Raw genomic sequence first — 19,641 nt, 5'->3', positions numbered from 1 at the left:
TACCTTGTCTTCACCACACCGGCCCGAACTCCTCATCCGATCCGGGCGATGTCTTGCTCCAAGCGGCAACGAAGAATTCTTCCTCCGGCGATGTCTTCCTCCAAGCGGCAAAGAAGAATTCTTCCTCCCGGCGACGTCTTCCTCCAAGCGGCAGCAAAGTCTTCTTCCTTCCGGCAGCATCTTCCATGAAGCGGCATCTTCAATCTTCTTTCTTCGCTCCGCCACCGCGGAGCATCCATCCCGGCCGACGACTGAACGATGAATGAGGTACCTTTAAATGACGTCATCCAAGATGGCGTCCGCCGAATTCCGATTGGCTGATAGGATTCTATCAGCCAATCGGAATTAAGTTAGAAAAATCTGATTGGCTGATTGAATCAGCCAATCAGATTCAAGTTCAATCCGATTGGCTGATTGGTTCAGCCAATCGGATTGAACTTGAATCTGATTGGGTGATTCAATCAGCCAATCAGATTTTTCTAACTTAATTCCGATTGGCTGATAGAATCCTATCAGCCAATCAGAATTCGGCGTACGCCATCTTGGATGACGTCATTTAAAGGTACCTCATTCGTCGTTCATTCGTCGGCCGGGATGGATAATACTATAGTAACTATATTAACTATATTAACCCTAATATAATTAGGGTTAATATAGTTAATATATATAATGTAATAACTATATTAACTATAATATACTTAGGGTTAATATAGATAATATAGTTGGCGGCGGGGTAGGTAGATTAAATTAGGGGTTAATAATTTTAATAGAGATGGCGGCGGTGTAAGGGGCTTACATTAGGGGTTAATAATTTTTTTTTTGTTGAAATCTTTTTATTTATTTTCACAAAATGTAAAAATTGTACAAGTTTCATCAACAACAACAACAATAAGACTTAAATACATAAACAATACAGTCTACAAATGTATTTTCTTCAGTAGTGCTTAATTAATACAATACACATGGATTTATTTTTGTTTTATTCCTTCTTTAGATTTCGTGGGATAAACTCTAGCTCACCACCTCGTTGGTCTAACCCATTGCAAACTCAAGCCTATATTCCTGAATATCATAACTATAGGTGTTAACTAATTGGTTAAGGTTCTAGTTCTATTAACCTTTTCTATATACATTATATAAGGTTCCCATTGTTGGATAAATTGGTTTCTAGTGTTTAGTATAGTTGCTGAGGCACTGGCCATACTATAATGATATTCAATTCTCTTCTTGACATAATCAAATGTGGGGGGGTCTACCCTCCAGAATCTCGCTATAGAGATCCGTACTACAGTACATATCATTGCTATCAATTTGTGGTGTCTTTTGATATTGCCTCCTGTGGGAAAGTGTAATAGAGCTTGCTCTGGGGATAAGTCAATCTCAGTCTCAAGAATAGTACTTAGAAATGCTGAGGTTAAATCCCATAACTTTTTAACTTTCTCACACTGCCACCACATATGCAAATATGTCCCATCTTCCTTGCATCCCCTATAACACCCATGGGAGCCCTCTGCCTGTGTCTTGGTCCATCTGGTGGGGTACATATACCATTTAAATGCCACCTTGATATAATTCTCTTTTAATATTGCATTTGGAGAAAATGATAAGCCTCTGTCGAGATTTGTCAACCAGGTTTCTAGTGTCCATGTCTGATTCAATTCTTGTTCCCACTTAGTCATAAAAGAACTTTTCTTATTGCCAGTCCCCTCACTAAATGTCAGATATAATAAAGCAATCAGCCCCCTCTTATAGTTTTTTGCTAGGCATATTGTTTCTAATGCAGTATTATTAGGGGGTATGTTGGGTCCCATTATTTCTCTTATCCTAGATGTAAGTTGTAGATAGTGGTACCATTCGTTTGCTCAGGGGTTCCCAATTCTCTATATTGGGAGAAGGTCAATATTTTATTGTTAATAAATGCGTCCGCTATGCGGTAGAGACTTTTGTTTTCCCACTTCTTCTGAGTATGTGTGCTAATGGGTGAGGTGATAGGAACCAATGGGGTCAATCTTGATCTAATATTAACTAAGGGAAAGGCTTTGGTCAACTTATCCCAGATATAAGTCGTATGACTAATCGAGACATATTCTTTGATGTCCTGGTCTGTGCTGTTTTGTTGCCCAGAGAATGGTGTCTAATCTTCCCACCTCTAATATATCTTTTTCTAATTGTACCCATTGAGGTGATTGGCTCATCATGTACCACTGTGTGGTCTGTGCCATTCTTGCTGCGTAGTAATATGAAACCAGGTTTGGTAAACCAATCCCTCCATTTCTCTTATGTCTCATTAGATTCTGTTTATTTATTCTTGCTCGTCCTTGCCAAATAAATTTTAGAATTTCTTTTTGTAAAATATGTAGTTCAGCTATTGGGATGGATATTGGGAGAGTTCTAAATAAATATAATAGTTTGGGGAGTACTGTCATTTTGATTGATACAATCCTCCCATAAAATGATAACTTAAATTTAGCCCACCTAAAGTAGGAGTTCCTTAATCTGCGAGAATATGGGGATATAATTTTCCTTATACAGTTTATTCACGTCACTGGTGAGGTTGACTCCTAGATATTTAAGGGATGATTTGACCCAAGTAAATCCAAAAAATTTTTCTATCAGTTTTTTTGTTGTGTGTGGGAGATGAGTGCTAAGGGCCTCACATTTGTTTTCATTAATCTTATATCCTGATAGCAGACTGAATTTATTTATTGCAGAATAAATTACTGGGAGAGACAGAAGAGGCTTCGTGACTGCGAGGATGACATCATCCGCAAAGAGAGATATTTTATATTCTCTAGCTCCTACCTTAAGTCCCGCCACATCTGGATTATCTCTAATTAGTACTGCCAGAGGTTCAATACACATTGCGAACAACAGGGGAGACAAAGGGCACCCCTGCCTGGTTCCATTTCGAATTTGGATTTGCGATGATTGATACCCTGAGAGCCTAATATACGCGTCAGGTGTGGAATAAATTCTTTTTAAAGCATCAGTAAAAGGTCCTCTTATCCCCATTCTATTAATGACTGCGAACATGTATTCCCAGTTGACCCTGTCAAATACCTTCTCTGCGTCCAAAGCTAGAAACAGAGAAGGCACTTTCTTTACCATCGCATAATTGATTAGGTCAATCACTTTTCGTGTATTGTCTGGGGCTTCTCTCTGGGAGATGAAGCCCACCTGGTCTGTATCTATCAGGTTTCTAATGGGCCCAGCTAGGCAGTTCGCTAGTATCTTGGTGAACAGTTTCAGGTCTTGATTAATCAAGGATATTGGGCGGTAATTCTGGCAGTATTGTGTATTCTTTCCTGCTTTCGGAATGACTGTCACCCTCGCAGTCAGCAAATCCGGGGGAATCTCAACTCCCTGCAAAATATTATTGTATAATTTCACCAAAAGGGGTGCTATTGACATTTGTAAATCTTTATAGAAAGAGCCCGGAAAGCCATCCGGGCCTGGAGCTTTATTCCTTTTCAAATCTCGAATGGCAAATAAGACTTCCTGTGTCGTGATGGGGGCATTTAAGGAACTCAACTCTTCTTCTGAGACTGTGTTCAATCTGCTATTCCCTAAGAAAGTGTCTAAATCCCTTCTTTTATTAGTTCCCTCTTTATTTTTGGGTAAATTATATAGCTGAGTGTAAAATTTTGCAAATTCATTGGCTATTTGGAGGGGATCGTTAGTTACTCGGCCATTAGCCCCTTGAATCTGTGGGATAGTGGAGGCCCTAGTAATTTCTTTTAGCTTATTTGCCAGCATCTTATCTGGCTTATTGCCATAAATATAGTACCTGGTGTCCACTAATTTAATTGAGTGGATCGCCTCTCTGTCTAATAGTTGATTTAATTCTACATTTTTGCTATTTAGTAGTTTCACTAGTTTATGTTGCTTTTTCTTAGTTAGTTGTTCTCTTATTATCTCAATTTCCTTCCTCAGTGTTTCTATAGTGGTATTGTGTGTTTTGCTAATTCTGCTTGCCTCCTCTATCAGTATTCCTCGTAGAGAAGCTTTAAGTGAACTCCAAACAAAGTTTGGGTTGGATGTGGTCCCTTCGTTTATAGTTGTAAACTCGCTAATGTGCTTCTGTATTTTTTGAACTAGAATGTCATTTTGGAGCATGCTCGGGTGTAGAGACCATGACCTAGTTCCATGCATATTAACCATCCCCTCAAACTCCACCGCCACCATATAATGATCTGACCAGGCACTATTAAGTATGGAGGCAGATTTTATTAGCGGTAGAAGTATCTGACTAACCAAAATTAGGTCTATTCTGGAGTATGAGCCATAGACTGGGGAGTAAAAGGTATAGTCCTTAACTCCTTTATTAAATGCTCTCCAGCTGTCGATAAGATTATAATCTAGTAGAGGGTCTCTGAGCAGCTGTTGAGCTGGGGTTGTCCTTCTTTTTGTACATGTTAACTTTGAGGTTCTGTCTAAGTCATCGTTTAGCGTCAAATTAAAGTCCCCCCCTATGATGATTCTACTTTTTTTCCAGCTCGATAGAAGCCTACTTAACCTACTCAAGAATGGGCCTTGGTTATCATTGGGTGCATAGACATTCACCAGAATTACTGGAGTATTATGTATTGTTCCCTTTACAATTAAGAGTCTCCCTTCCTTATCTTTAAGAATTTCCTCCTTCTTGAAATTTAAGGATGCATGTAATAGAATGGCCACCCCACATTTTTTTTTAGCGTTAAGTGCATGAAACTGCAACGGATAGTTCTTATCCCAGTACTTAGGTGTGGTTTCTGAAACAAAGTGTGTCTCCTGCAGCATTATTATATGGGCACTTTGAGATTTATAATCTGAAATTGCTTTTTTTCTTTTTATGTTGGAGTTCAACCCCCTTACATTATGTGTTATTAATTTAATGTGCATAACTTTTTTCCCCCGTGGATTTGCCAACATCGCCCCATTTGTGCCTAGGGTCAATTTTATGTGACCATGTTTTATACATCTGTATTGTGTGAACATTTGAGACTGTATATAACTTTAAATAAAAACAAAAACAAAATAAATACTTACAACTTAACGCAGCATTATGCATCGGTAACAAAACAAATATCATAACTTAGGTCAACTCTGGAACTTACAGCATTTTTCCAATGACCTAGACTCAAATGGATAAATAAAATCTAAATACTGTCAGCAAATCTAAATAACTTAGCGTTAGAGATAAGGATAGAAAGGATTAAAGCAAGAAGTAGAAAGGAAAAGAGGGATCAGGAGATGTAGATGTAGAGCAAAGAAGGGAAGGCTTCCATGGACCCTGAACTCTCATGCAATAGTGCTGCATACAGTCCTCTTCATAACTGTGAATAAGAAAGTTCGGGTATCATCAATCTTATAGTCTGCCTCTAGCATCCTCCCTGTGATCTATAAGGCAAGTCTTCCTTCACTTCTTCCCATCTTGCGGTAAAATGAGTCCCAAAAGATAATTAGGGATGGATCAAGGTACTGTAAGGGATTCCACTGGAGGGTCGATGTCTTCATCTTCCTTATTTGAGGAGGTTTTCACTTTTTTGGGTTTGCCACTCTTGCTTACTGTCGTCCAAACTCTCTGTATCGGCTTTCTTGCAGTTTTATGAATGGTCTGTGGCTCTTCTTCAGCAACTTGGATCTCCAGTTTAGCTAGGAGCATCAGTCCTTCTTCCAATGTTGAGCAAGAATAGGAGATGTTATTATGAGTGAAGATCAATTTGAATGGGAAGTTCCAGCGGTATCTTATATTTTCTTTTATAAGAGCTGTGACCACTGGTCGTAACTCCCTGCGCCTCCTCAGTGTTATTGGCGATAAATCAGTGAATATCTGAATATTGTGGCCCTCATACGTGATGGTGCGAGCCTGTCTGGCTGCTTGGATAATTAATTCCTTGATGTGGAAATAGTGTAGCTTAACAATAATGTCTCTTGTTTTGGATTGAGTGGGTTTGGTTAAGGCTCTATGCACTCTGTCCAAAATTAACATTGTGGGCTCTGTGTCTGGGATGAGTTGGTGGAAAATCTCAGTTATATCAGCCTGCAAATTTTTATAGTCCTCCGGTAGATTTCTAATGCGAAGATTAGACCGTCTAGATCTATTCTCCAGATCCTCAACTTGATCTTCAAGCTTTTTTATGTAAATGGAGTGATCTAGTAATGTATGCTGGATTTGTGGAATTTCTTCCGAAATATCTTCCAATCTGTTTTCAATCTCTGTTGTCCTGCCTCCAATCTCTCTGATATCTTGCTTAAGATCATGCAGGGCTGTTTTTAACTCCTCATGAAAAAAGGATTTTATTTGAGACAATAACTCATTATTTGGGATGTCACCTTGTTGTCCATTCTCCTCCTCTGAGGTTTCACTTGTGGTATTGTGTTTAGGTGAGCCCGTAGATTTCTCTAGTGTTTTTAGTTTCGATTGAGATTTGGAGAGACATTCTTTTACAGATTGATTTCTGCTTTTCATCTTGATTGTAGCTGCTCGCGCCTTATCAAGAGACTATGTCAGTTATTTCTCACACAATTCTAAGGCTGTATAATTCAGACTGCTTAAATAAAGTAAAGTAATGAGGGGGCACAATATCAGTACATTCTCTTTATGGTAGCATTGCTGATGATTTTATCTTTATATCACTGTTAGTAGTTATTCCAGGTTGACCATTATTACTTCAGCACTAACATATTATTTCTCCTACTTGCATTGCAAAAATATAATATCGCATTTTAGGTTCTGATATATAGGGGAGAGAGGTGAGAGGTGTGTAGTTTGCCTGCCTAGTTTATCCTAAAGTTGCCTCAGTAGTTGCCCCTTCAGGTCAGTCAGACTTTTAGATGTTATAAATGTCCACTCTCACTAATAAGAACCTCAATCCAATGAATCCCCTATTTGTTGATTATCACTCTCACATTTATGTCTCCGGTGAGGCTTGTATTCAGTTACTTAAGCATATACATCACAAAGAGCACCCACGTGGAGTTCTGTTAGTTCTAGGCCTTTCACTTGCTGTATAGAGTACAATGAGTTCTGGGCCTTTTATATTAATAACAAAGCTATGCAAATAGGCTGTAGGAAACTTCAATTTTAGGATGTTTATCAGGGAGGATTATATGCTTATGTATGATGTTTATAAAGTAACACTTACTGCCTTTTCACTGGAACTTTTCCAAACTGCAGCATAATCAGGATAATGTCTCTTCTTTATCAGATGATAGATAATACTTGGTTCCCCCAGTTTCTGTTGCTCGAATGAGAGATGATCCACTGCTCTTTAAAATGAGCTGCTGTTATGCTGTGCGTGTGCCGATGTAGGCCGAAGCCTCGGACTTTCCTGCCAACTCCTCTGGTTCTCCCGGTCGGCCTTCCTTCGATTTCACTTCCTCGTTCAAAATAAAGCCCAAAAATGCTTTCTGGGTCTCTCCTTCACTTGCCTGGTGTGGGTGTAATAATAGGCTCAATTTATATCGCTGCAAACACACTTTATTCTGTGTTTTATGCCAGAGCTCTGATAAAGCACGTCTGCTCTGCAGCTCACCAAACTCCGCCCTAGGGGTTAATAATTTTAATAGAGATGGCGGCGGTGTTAGGGGCTCACTTTAGGGGGTTATAGATTTAATATAGCTGGCGGCGGGGTACGGGAGCGGCGGTTTAGGGGTTAATAACTTTTTTTATTGTTAGGCTAGTGAGGGGGGATAGCGGATAGAGGGTTAGACGTGTCGGGCTATGTTTAGGAGGCGTGTTAGACAGTGCGGGTGATTTAGACTTTAGTCAGGTTTTATAGGCGCCGGCAGTTTCTAACGTGGCGCAAGTCACTGGCGACTCCAAAAATCTGTACTTACGCAGATTTCTGGACATCGCTGGTTTGTGAGACTTGCGCCACTTTAGCAAGTGACGGCACCGCATATTGGATAGCTCGAGTTGTGAGCTGAAACTGCGGGCGCCGCGGGTTCCCTCGCTTGCGCCGCAAACTGCGATCTATATCGGATCGCGCCCCTGCTGTTTTGTTCCCTCATCAAGAAGCAGAAAGCTACAGCCAATCAGAAGCTATAAGGCTTGTCCTGTTGAGATTCCTTTTGCTATCTGCCTTTTCTAATTCATTAGAGCATGTCATTTTTACATTACTGAATTTAATTATGGGGGGGATAACAACATTCCACTTTTTTTCTGGCAGATAACGATTACTGAACTTCAGCTGGTATTCCATTCCAGTGATCAAAATCCCAAAATGCTTCTGCTTTTACTATCCCTATAGCTCAAAATGATTTCCTCCTTAAAAGAATACAAAATTGTACACTATTAATTGCAAATAAAATGGTGATTTTGTGGGTTTAACAATTACATTTACATACAGAAAAAGAAGCAAACTTCCAGGAATGAACAAAAGGTCAGTGTCTGTTCTATGGCCTGGTTACCACCTGTGAGTAGCTTATTTTAGCCCAAGTGTGCTTTTCACAGAAGAGAACTTTCCTGAAGTATATCCACATCTGGTTTCCCCCATCACCTTTAGGGAAACATAATTACGGGTTGCCATGTTCCTTGTTTAGAGGAGATTTGCCTGGTATTTCTGGGCTAGACTGACTTTGCTAGGCAGGATATAACTGATGTGCTTCAGGAAAGTTCTCCTCTGTGAAAAGCATAATTGGGCTAAAAGAGACTGCTCCTAGGTGGTAACTCGCCATAGAACAAGCTACTGAGCTGTTGTTAATTCCTGGTAGAGCATTCTCTCTCTCTGTATGTATATGTATTAGCATTTACATCACAGGTTGAGATTGAAGGATCTATATGTTAACTGATCCCTTTTTATGGTGTGTAGTAATGCTAATAGGTGACTTGTGTACAATTAACTTGTGCTCCAAAACCACAAAAAGATGTGTCTTTTTAAGAGATTTGAACATGGGAAATTCTTAGCTGTAATTAACTGAGCAGATAGTATTTGTTTGATTACGCCATGCAGTATGTCAGCCGGTAATGTTAGTGTGTTTTCCATGTGCCTAATACCAATGATACCTTCAAAAACCTTTGGGAGTACTGGGTAATAAGTCGAAAAGTGTTGTTCAGGATTTATCAAGTCCTTTTAGCTTTTAAGAAAGGGTAGTTGATTGATGGAATAAACTTCCATTAGTGGTGGCAAGGACAAACCAGGGATGATTTGATTTAAATCATGATTTAAATCACAATTGAAATCACTAGTCAGTAAGACCAATGGTTTTCATTTTTAGAATAACTGCCTTTAGATTATAATGTATCTTAAATAGAAACCAACTTTAGACAGAGTTTTCCTAAAAAATTTAAGATAAAAAAAAACTGATTTAAATAAAAAAAAACATTTTTTTTTATCTTTTATCCACCCTGGTACAAACACTGTGGGCATCAAGAATGCCTTGGATTAGCATAAGATTATCCTACAAACTAAATAAACTTTTAGTAAATGCCTAGCAGATTTATTGGGCATATTGTTCTTATCTGCTATCAAATCTATGTCTCTATGTGATATTCCAAAGTGACAAAATGGTCCCTTAAATGTGTCTTTAAAGTGAAGGTCAATTTATATGAATCGGTGCCTGGTTTTTAACAATCCTTTTAAAAACATGGGCTCTTTAATTCATCAAAATTGACATTTCACTCGTTTTCTTTAAAAACTTACCTTTTAATCCTGACAGCCGCTCCAGCGATTCCCCTGTCCGTCAGAATCCTCTTCATACATCAAAAATGACGAATCCATCTTCCTCCAATCACAGCTTTCCCCCCAGTGGAATCATGGCCTGAGGCAACGTCGTGATTGGAAGAAGCCGGATTCGTCATTTTGGACCCGCGAAGAGGGCTTGCAACGGGCGGAGGAAGCGCTTCAGCGGCTGTCAGGATTAAAAGGTACGTTTTTGAAGAAAACTAGTGAAATGTCAATTTTGATGAATTAAAGTGCCCTTGTTTTTAATAGGATTATTAAAAACTGGGCACCGACTCATCTACATTGACCTTTACTTTAAGGCCTCTATTTATCAAAGTCTGGAGGACCTGATCCGACAGTGCGGATCAGGTCCGCCAGACCTTGCTGAATACGGAGAGCAATACAATCTCTGTATTCAGCATTGCACCAGCAGCTCACAAGAGCTGCTGGTGCAACGCCACCCCCGGCAGAATCGCGGCCAATCGGCCGCCAGCAGGAGGGTGTCAATCAACCCGATCGTACTCGATCGGGTTGAATTGTGGCGATGTCTGTCCGCCTGCTCAGAGCAGGCGGACAGGTTATGGAGCAGCAGTCTTTAGACCGCTGCTTCATAACTGGTGTTTCTGACGAGCCTGCGGGCTAGCCAGAAACACAGGGCCTCAAGCTCAATCCGGAGCTTGATAGATAGGCCCCTAAGTATCAAGAATTTGGATTGGAATCAGAAAATCAGGGCTAGCACATCTTAAAGGGACAGTCAAGTCCAAAATAAACTTTCATGATTCAGATAGGGCATGTAATTTTAAACAACTTTCCAATTTACTTTTATCACCAATTTTTTTTGTTCTCTTGGTATTGAAAGCTAAACCTAGGAGGTTCATATGCTAATTTCTTAGACCTTGAAGGCCGCCTCTAATCTGAATGCATTTTGACACTTTTTCACCACTAGAGGGCATAGATAACATTGAGCTCATGCACATGAAGTTACCTAGGATTGAGCACTGATTGGCTAAAATGCAAGTCTGTCAAAATAACTGAAATAAGGGGGCAGTCTGCAGAGGCTTAGATACAAGGTAATCACAAAAAGAATATTAATATAACAGTGTTGGTTTTGCAAAACTAGGGAATGGGTAATAAAGGTATTATCTATCTTTTTAAACAACAACAATTCTGGTGTTGACTGTCCCTTTTAGTATTTTTTTTACTAAAACAACAATGAAAAAAACGCTGCTGATAAGCAATGAAAATGGCAGATGAAGCCAGCATTAAAAACGGTTCATCAGCAGCTTTTAACCTATAGTTAATTATAGATAATTATCAAATGATAGATTGTGATCAACCTCTTAAGTGTTTTTAACCCGCAAATGTTGAAACACATAGGTAAGGTTCTAAGGCACCTGTTTCCACGCGAGCCTTCTTAAGACCGCTTCTCCTTAACTCATCCGCTGCCTCTGAGGCTGCGGACATCAATCCGACTGATTAAATATGATCGGGTTTATTGACACCCCCTGCTTGCGGCTGATTTGCCGCAAATTTGCAGGGGGTGGAATTGCACAAGCAGTTCACCAGAACCGCTTGTGCAATGTTAAATGCCGACAGTGTATGCTTTCGGCATTTAGCAATACAGGGCGGACATGGTTTGCTATAACGAATCATGTCTGCCCGGGGTATGATATATCTACCCCTAAGTGGGAGTTGGAATCATTGTGGCTTCAACAAGAAACTGTCAGTGATTGTCAGCTATGTAAACTGCTGCTCTTGAATGGTTTACGTGAGGTTTTACTTATGTGTTTAAACCCTTAGCTATGATCAGCAATGCAAAAATTACTAAATGTAATAAATTAAATATATTAAATATAATTTCTGCATTTGAATGTCTATTTAATCTGTAAATCTGTAAATAAGATCCCCACTTAGCTAACACAAGACCACCTATACCTTTCTTGCAAAAGTCACCACTAAAGCAGAATAAGGTAATACAAGCAAGGAGATTCTCCAAACCCAGGTGGTGTGCATTAGTCTTTATTTAATATATTTTAACGATATAAATATATATATATATATATATATGCATAAGAGGTTCCAGTGAACAGAGGCACTCACCGTTATGGTGAGCAAAAGTGTTTTTATTCTATCACATCAGAATAAACGTTTTTGGGCAATAATGCCCGTCATCAGACTCCTGTGAAAACAAACAGTGTAAATTTGTTATTACCTGGCCAGGGCCTAAATAGACCATGAGCTGCCCGGGACGCCACCAGCCCCTCCGCTGCCGCACCGGAAAACCGGAAGTGACGCGTGAGCGTCTGACATCACACGTTGGAAGCCGTAGCGCCCGGACCACTCCTGGCAGGAAACAAAAAAAGTTATTACAAGAAGTGCATATAACATCGATTACTCAGATTAACATGGTGTATAAGTGAAAAAGTGACTTAATCCAGTGGGATAATTTTATGTAATTGGGAAATATGTGTATACTCAATAGTGTAAATTACTATAAGAAATAATGTGGAAATTAAAAGTTAAAGGTTAAAAAGTCTGTAGGAGGGCTATTGGGTGACAGGTTATCTCCTCGTTATCAGCCAATATCCCTTATATGTAGGGCTAAAACATTATATAAATGAATAATGCTCTATAATGGGAGCAATCGTATAAGTGCCCCATATGTGTTGGCAGTTTACTAAATCTGGGTGTCATCATGGTACTGGTAGTTATTACTTCACAGTAGTGAAGAGCAGTGTAGTGATAATATATACTGTCTGGTTAGTACAGTTTACAGATAACTACGCCAATCTAGATGGTTATTTAGACCCCCTGGAGTCATGGTACCCAATTCGAAAGTCCATTTTGCTTCCAACTGTAGCAGTCTTCTGCCCCTATCACCCCCTCTGGGAGAAGGGGGTACATGGTCAATAAGGGTATATTTTAAGTCCTTAACTGTATGACCTGTTTGCGCAAAATGTCGGGCAACTGGTTGCTCAGATGTCCCCTTTTCTATAGCCGTCCTTATTTATGACCTGTGATTGGCCATTCTGGTACGCAGGTCATCTTCTGTTTTCCCCACGTAAAATATACCACATACACAATGTAGGAGATAAACCACATGTGTAGTGGTACATGTCATCCGATGTTTGTGTTGATATTTTTTCTTTTTATAGGGGTGTGTGAAATAGGTTCCTGTAATGAGAGCACTGCAGGTAGTACATCCCAGACACCTGAAACAGCCTGTTTTTTTATTTTTATTCAGCCAGGTTCTTTTTTCATAGTTATGTGTCGGTTCAGTATGTACAAGATAGTCCTTGAGTGACTTAGCTCTTTTGTAACCAATCCTAGGTAGTGCTAGGTTTTTGAATGGAAGAGTATTGTCCGTACTCAAGATGTACCAATTCTTGTGCAAGCTAGTTGTCAAATTGTGTTTATCTTGTGTATAAGTTGTTATAAAAGTCATTCTAGGTTGCACCTTTTCTTTTGTGGTGTCTACATCTTGTTTTCTGAGTTCTTGTTCCGTTTTTCTGAGTTGGCTCTCTGGATATCCTCGTTGGGTGAAGCGCTCCTTCATTTCTCCAAGTTGTATGTCCACGTTATTTTGTTGCGTGTTGTTTCTAATGACTCTCATAAGTTGAGATTTGGGTAGAGCCTTTTTTAGCGCTGGGGGGGTGACAGCTGGTATAGTGCAATAAGGAGTTCCTGTCGATATCCTTTTTATACAATGTGGACTGTATATGATTATCCTCCTTATATCAACACAAACATCGGATGACATGTACCACTACACATGTGGTTTATCTCCTACATTGTGTATGTGGTATATTTTACGTGGGGAAAACTGAAGATGACCTGCGTACCAGAATGGCCAATCACAGGTCATCAATAAGGACAGCTATAGAAAAGGGGACATCTGAGCAACCAGTTGCCCAACATTTTGCGCAAACAGGTCATACAGTTAAGGACTTAAAATATACCCTTATTGACCATGTACCCCCCTCTCCCAGAGGGGGTGATAGGGGCAGAAGACTGCTACAGTTGGAAGCAAAATGGACTTTCGAATTGGGTACCATGACTCCAGGGGGTCTAAATACCCATCTAGATTGGCGTAGTTATCTGTAAACTGTACTAACCAGACAGTATATATTATCACTACACTGCTCTTCACTACTGTGAAGTAATAACTACCAGTACCATGATGACACCCAGATTTAGTAAACTGCCAACACATATGGGGCAATTATACGATTGCTCCCATTATAGAGCATTATTCATTTATATAATGTTTTAGCCCTACATATAAGGGATATTGGCTGATAACGAGGAGATAACCTGTCACCCAATAGCCCTCCTACAGACTTTTTAACCTTTAACTTTTAATTTCCACATTATTTCTTATAGTAATTTACACTATTGAGCATACACATATTTTCCAATTACATAAAATTATCCCACTGGATTAAGTCACTTTTTCACTTATACACCATGTTAATCTGAGTAATCGATGTTATATGCACTTCTTGTAATAACTTTTTTTGTTTCCTGCCAGGAGTGGTCCGGGCGCTACGGCTTCCAACGTGTGACGTCAGACGCTCACGCGTCACTTCCGGTTTTCTGGTGCGGCAGCGGAGGGGCTGGTGGCGTCCCGGGCAGCTCATGGTCTATTTAGGCCCTGGCCAGGTAATAACAAATTTACACTGTTTGTTTTCACAGGAGTCTGATGACGGGCATTATTGCCCGAAAACGTTTATTCTGATGTGATAGAATAAAAACACTTTTGTTCACCATAACGGCGAGTGCCTCTGTTCACTGGAACCTCTTATGCATACTTAAAACTTGGGAGCACCCCGACGCTGCCATTTAATAGCGAGTGCTGGTACTATTGGATTTATATATATATATATATATATATATATACAGTATATATTTCTAAAGATATATATTTTTTAAAGATATATTGTATATATATATATATATATATATATAACGATATACTGTATATATATATTTATAAAGATATATATATATATATATAAGTTCCCAGTGTAACTGTTTTGTTTTGTTTTCGGTACATAGTGTACTAACTCTGTGCAGATGTAGCATAGTTAGAATCATTTTTGTTCATTAGTATGTTGACTCATTTGTGAATGTATTCGATTAACATGTGACAGAGAAGTCACATGCAGCATAAATAATTATTAATTGCACAGATTTAATTTTGTAATATTATAACTTAATTTTCTCCACATGTGTAAGGCTGGCTATGCTCCATACTGACACAGAAGCATTTGCATAACTTATCTAAGGTGACTAACAAACACATGCCTGACACCAGTCCCTAAACACATAGGCAAAAAACACTACAAAAGGATTAAAGAGACATGGAAGTCGAGACTGAATTTCATAAATTATAATTCAGATAAAGCGTGCAATAAAAAGTTCCAGTTCTTTTATTACCAAATTTACCCCTTGTTCTTTGGGATAAAACCTAGCTTCATTTCATGACAGACAACCTAGGTATGCTCAGGAGTGTGCAGGAGTGAGCTCTTTATGTCAGCAATATTTACAACAACGGTTGTAAAAATTGTTGTACATATAAGTCTCAAGACGTGCACACTACTGATTCTACCTCAGTATGCTGTCATGAAAAGGGGTCAAGTTTCAACAAAGGGTAGCAAAAGAAGTACATTTAAAAATATAAGAAAATTGGATTTTTGTTTTTTCAAACTGAATTCTCTATATGAATCATGAAAGTTTAATTTTGTCTTTAATGTCCCTTTAATGTAACCTTGGCTTTCAAAATACTGCAAATCAGGTAGCTCGTTTAGTCCCGCTGCAGCATTTTAAAGGGACAGTCTACACCAGGATTTTTATTGTTTAAAAAGATAGATAACCCATTTATTACCCATTCCCCAGTTTTGCATAACTAACACAGTTATATTAATGCAGTTTATACCTCTATGATTACCTTGTATCAAAGCCTCTGCAACCTGCCCCCTTATTTCAGTTCTTTTGACAGACTTCCATTTTTGCCAATCAGTGCTGACTCCTAGGTAACTCCACGTGCATCAGCACAATGTTATCTATCTGACACACATAAACTAATGCCCTCTAGTGGTGAAAAACTGTCAAAATGCTTTCAGATAAAAGGCGGCCTTCAAGGTCCAAGAAATTAGCATAAGAACCTCCTAGGTTTAGCTTTCAACTAAGAATACCAAGTGAACAAAGCAAAATTGGTGATAAAAGTAAATTGGAAGCTTGTTTAAAATTACAAGCCCTATCTGAATCATGAAAGTTTATTTTGGACTAGACTGTCCCTTTAAAGGAACCTAGATAACAGAATATGTTTTTTGGCCTCCCTAGGTAGTGTGAGACAAGCACAGCATTTTACATAAAGCAAGCAGGGCTTACTGACCCCTTTATGAAGTTATGAAACAGCAGAATCTTTACCTAACTATTTTTCTACTGGAAACTTATCTCAAGGTTCTATAACACTTGGTCTAGTTAAAAGCAGTTAGCAGATTATCTCAATACAGCTCAAGCTTACCTCAGAGGCACACTGTAGTTGATTTGTTTCTAAACTTGATTTTATTTATGTTTTGCCTGAAATTAAAAAGCTGTTTAATTCTAAAACAAAAAACATACAGCAGTGTGCATTATGTGTTTCCTGCTAATCATTAGCTGCTAGGTAAAAATGCTCATGGTCAGCCAAATGAACATTAGCAGGAAGTAACTGTTACCCAATAAGCATTAGCAGGAAGTAACTGTTACCCAATAAGCATTAGCAGGAAGTACCTATGATCCAATGAGTCATAAGCAGCCACATACACAGCTTTGTCCCTTTAAGAAAATGTAGCTGTTTTGTTAAACAAAAAAAACCTCAACCAAAATATAGGGGAGAGTGAATAGGTGCACCAATTGCTACATATGAATATTTGTATACAAAACTCAAACCTGAAATAAATGAGGTTAATAAGTTAAAATCAATAAAAAAGCTAAAATAAAAAACCAAAATAAAATATGAGTTCACAAAAATAAAAACAATTTCTTGTTGTGAATTTTGGAATAGTAGAAACAATGTCTCTGGTGTTCCTTCTTGTCTGGAACAAGTCCCAAACAGTATGGGAAATATGTAAATACAGGCTGCTCTTCAAGGAGTGAGATGGACCCTCACTATGACGGTATATCTATTGATAAACAAACAAAAAGAAGGCACCCATAGCGTAGTATGTTCAAAATGAATGAAATGATAATAAGTGAAAAGAGTGCACTCACATTTGGAAAAATCACTGTCAAGTGCTATATAGGCAGGCCAGAGATTCAGAGTACACTGGCTAACTCTCCTTCTATGACAACGGCTTGTGTGATCGAAGTTCTTCCTTAGAATAAATCAGAAAAGAGCCACCATAGCGCAATATGTTTGTACACACAAGAAAAGAAAATAATAGATCTTAAACTCACATTTGGTAATCGCAGGCCAGATGATTAGGAGTAATCTGGCTTACTCTTTCACAGCATCAGATACATCAGACGGGAGTGTCTTGTTCTTTGATAGGATAGGATCCAAAAAGTTGTCAGGGGTTTCTCAGTATATTAAAATACCAATTAAAAGAAATACCATATAAAATGTGTATAAAACTTGGTCTTGATAAAAATTGGTTACTTTAATATCAAAACTTAAAACACAGCGACGCGTTTCTCAGTTATACACTGTTTCATTAGGCTGATCTGTTTTGTGAAACAAATGGGAGCTCAAGCTCTGTTAAACCTTATTGTGCATTAATCACTAAACTCAAAGGTATAATTTACAGTGAGAAAGTAAAAAATACACATCTTTCCTTTTACTGATCAGTTTGCTTTCCATATCTCCAGAACTCCTAAAAAAGGGTAAATATATCTGCAGAACTTTAATTACCTGCTTTAGAAGCTGCATGTATACAATGTTCCTAGTAAGGGAACCTGTCCTCCTCTGCTCAAAGTTATTGTAGCAGAAGAAGTCTTGTGCAATCCTGCCCTTGCTCTTGCGGTTTATTCAGTTCAGGGTGATTTAAGCCCATTATCCCTGAGGTGGTTACTAATACAATTATGTTCTGGGGTTATAAAAGGTTTGTGAAGGAGATACTTTTTTTTCTTTGTAGGAGCAAATAAAAAAATTATTTGACGAAAACATACTCATCTTAAAAGGGGCAAAAGTATATGGCTTTGAAGTTGTTGACACGTTTAGTATCACGATGGGACGGTACAAGGAATTTCTTCAAGGAAAATGTGGATGTCACTTTCATGAGGTAAAGTACTTAACGGGAAATTTGTTCTTGTTTAAATAATTCATTTCATTGTACAGATCACGATGTTCCATTTAGTTCCATTATTATGTGGGATCTAAAAAAAATAATATCCAAAAATGTTGTCTGATAAAAAATGAGAAATGCTTTTTCTTAGTATAATGTTAATGTTCCAGTAAATGTTAACTAAACTGCACATTGTGTTCAGATACAAAACAAAACAACGACATATTCATTACACAGAAACATTCTATGTAGATTTTCTATAATTATTATGAAACCTGTTGCTAATTTTATTCATAAATACATGTTATGCTGTTTATCCATCAAAAGCATTTTTATGAAATTATGGCTTAATTAGTGTATATAATATATTTTTTTAAAAAGTCTAGTTTTTGTTGTTTTTTTTTAATATTCAGGGCCAGATTACAAGTGGAGCACTAAATATTGCTTTCGCGAAAGCGATATTAATGATTCACAGAGTAATACCAGCGCACAGTAATGTGCGCTGGTATTACAAGTTCCCAGCATTGCTGGAATGCAGGGATGGCAGAAAATTTAAATATATATGTAGATGAATACACATATTAACACATAAATATATATGTATATACTCATCTTCATATATATTTACTGTGAACACACAACTCCCATAGACCACAATGTAAAGGCACTTTCCAGTGCCGTATTTTTTTCTAACACCACACTCTCACCAACTTTAGCCCCAAATACTGCCTAGTGCAGTTATTTCATTAAGAAAATAAAGATTCTGCTATCTTTATTTTTTAATAAAATACACTACACTGTATTTTGGGGGTATGTTTATAAAATTAACCAGAGATCTGATCTCTGGTTAATTTCATAAGTGCTAATTGCTACCACGAGCTCCGGGTAGGAATAACCAGACCCTTGTAATGGCTGGTTAATTATCATGTGCCCGCAAACGGGCAAATTTGCCCTTTTGCGGGCATGCAATAATTTAGCGCTCCATTTGTAATCTAGCCCACAGTGTATGTTTTGTCATCGGATTTAAAATCTATACATTAATATTTTAAACATTTAGCATAAAAATATAAAGTTTATGTTGAGTGTATTGCTAGTATTTTTTTTTATCTATGTCATTATTTTAGGATGTATTCACTAAAAATACATGGTTTAGCATATTTGCTTTTTTATTATGGAAAATTGTTGAGAAGTAAAATAACAAGCAAATCTGAAATCCTTGGAAAAATGTATGAAACCAATGAAAAATGTGACCATAATTAATGCTAAGTATATAAATATAAGCAAAAAGAAACAAACAAATGTTTTGGGGGCGATTTATCAAAGGCTAGGTGAACTATGTGCTTCGCCTGTAACTGCGCCCCAGAGAAGCGCACATGTGCTCCTGAATTTATAAAAAAAAATAGACATAACTTTGCTCATTTAGTAAAAGGTGAGCTGGGGCGTAATAATGATAAATTTCGCCTGCCAGAAAAAGCATTTACTACCTATTTATCATAGTACATCCCTATAAATATTTATGCTGCCATGTCTTGATTATTAAAGATGCGTTTTTTAGGTATCTATTTTGCACATATTTATACGTCATATCTTTTAAATTTTGCGCAATTAGGTACAGTACCTAATTTAATAATGTGTTAATGTTATATTTTATATTTTTGACATATTTAATAATGTTTCTGTGCTGTTTTATCCATATGTTCTTCCTTGTTGGTAATTTAAGATCA

The 19,641-nt window shown here is 38.0% G+C and overlaps 1 protein-coding gene across 1 annotated transcript in view; it reads left to right on the top strand.

Moving 5' to 3' along the window:
- CPED1 (cadherin like and PC-esterase domain containing 1) overlaps positions 1 to 19,641 on the top strand; it is a 654,007-nt gene that overhangs the window by 626,212 nt on the left and 8,154 nt on the right. Inside the window, exon 21 of the mRNA XM_053719194.1 lies at positions 17,768 to 17,914. Coding sequence (XP_053575169.1) covers positions 17,768 to 17,914 — 147 coding nt within the window. The remainder of the gene's footprint in view (positions 1 to 17,767; positions 17,915 to 19,641) is intronic.

The sequence above is a fragment of the Bombina bombina genome, chromosome 6 (assembly GCF_027579735.1).
Source record: "Bombina bombina isolate aBomBom1 chromosome 6, aBomBom1.pri, whole genome shotgun sequence".
NCBI classification, from domain to species: domain Eukaryota; kingdom Metazoa; phylum Chordata; class Amphibia; order Anura; family Bombinatoridae; genus Bombina; species Bombina bombina.
This window is presented reverse-complemented; position numbering and strand designations above follow the sequence as displayed.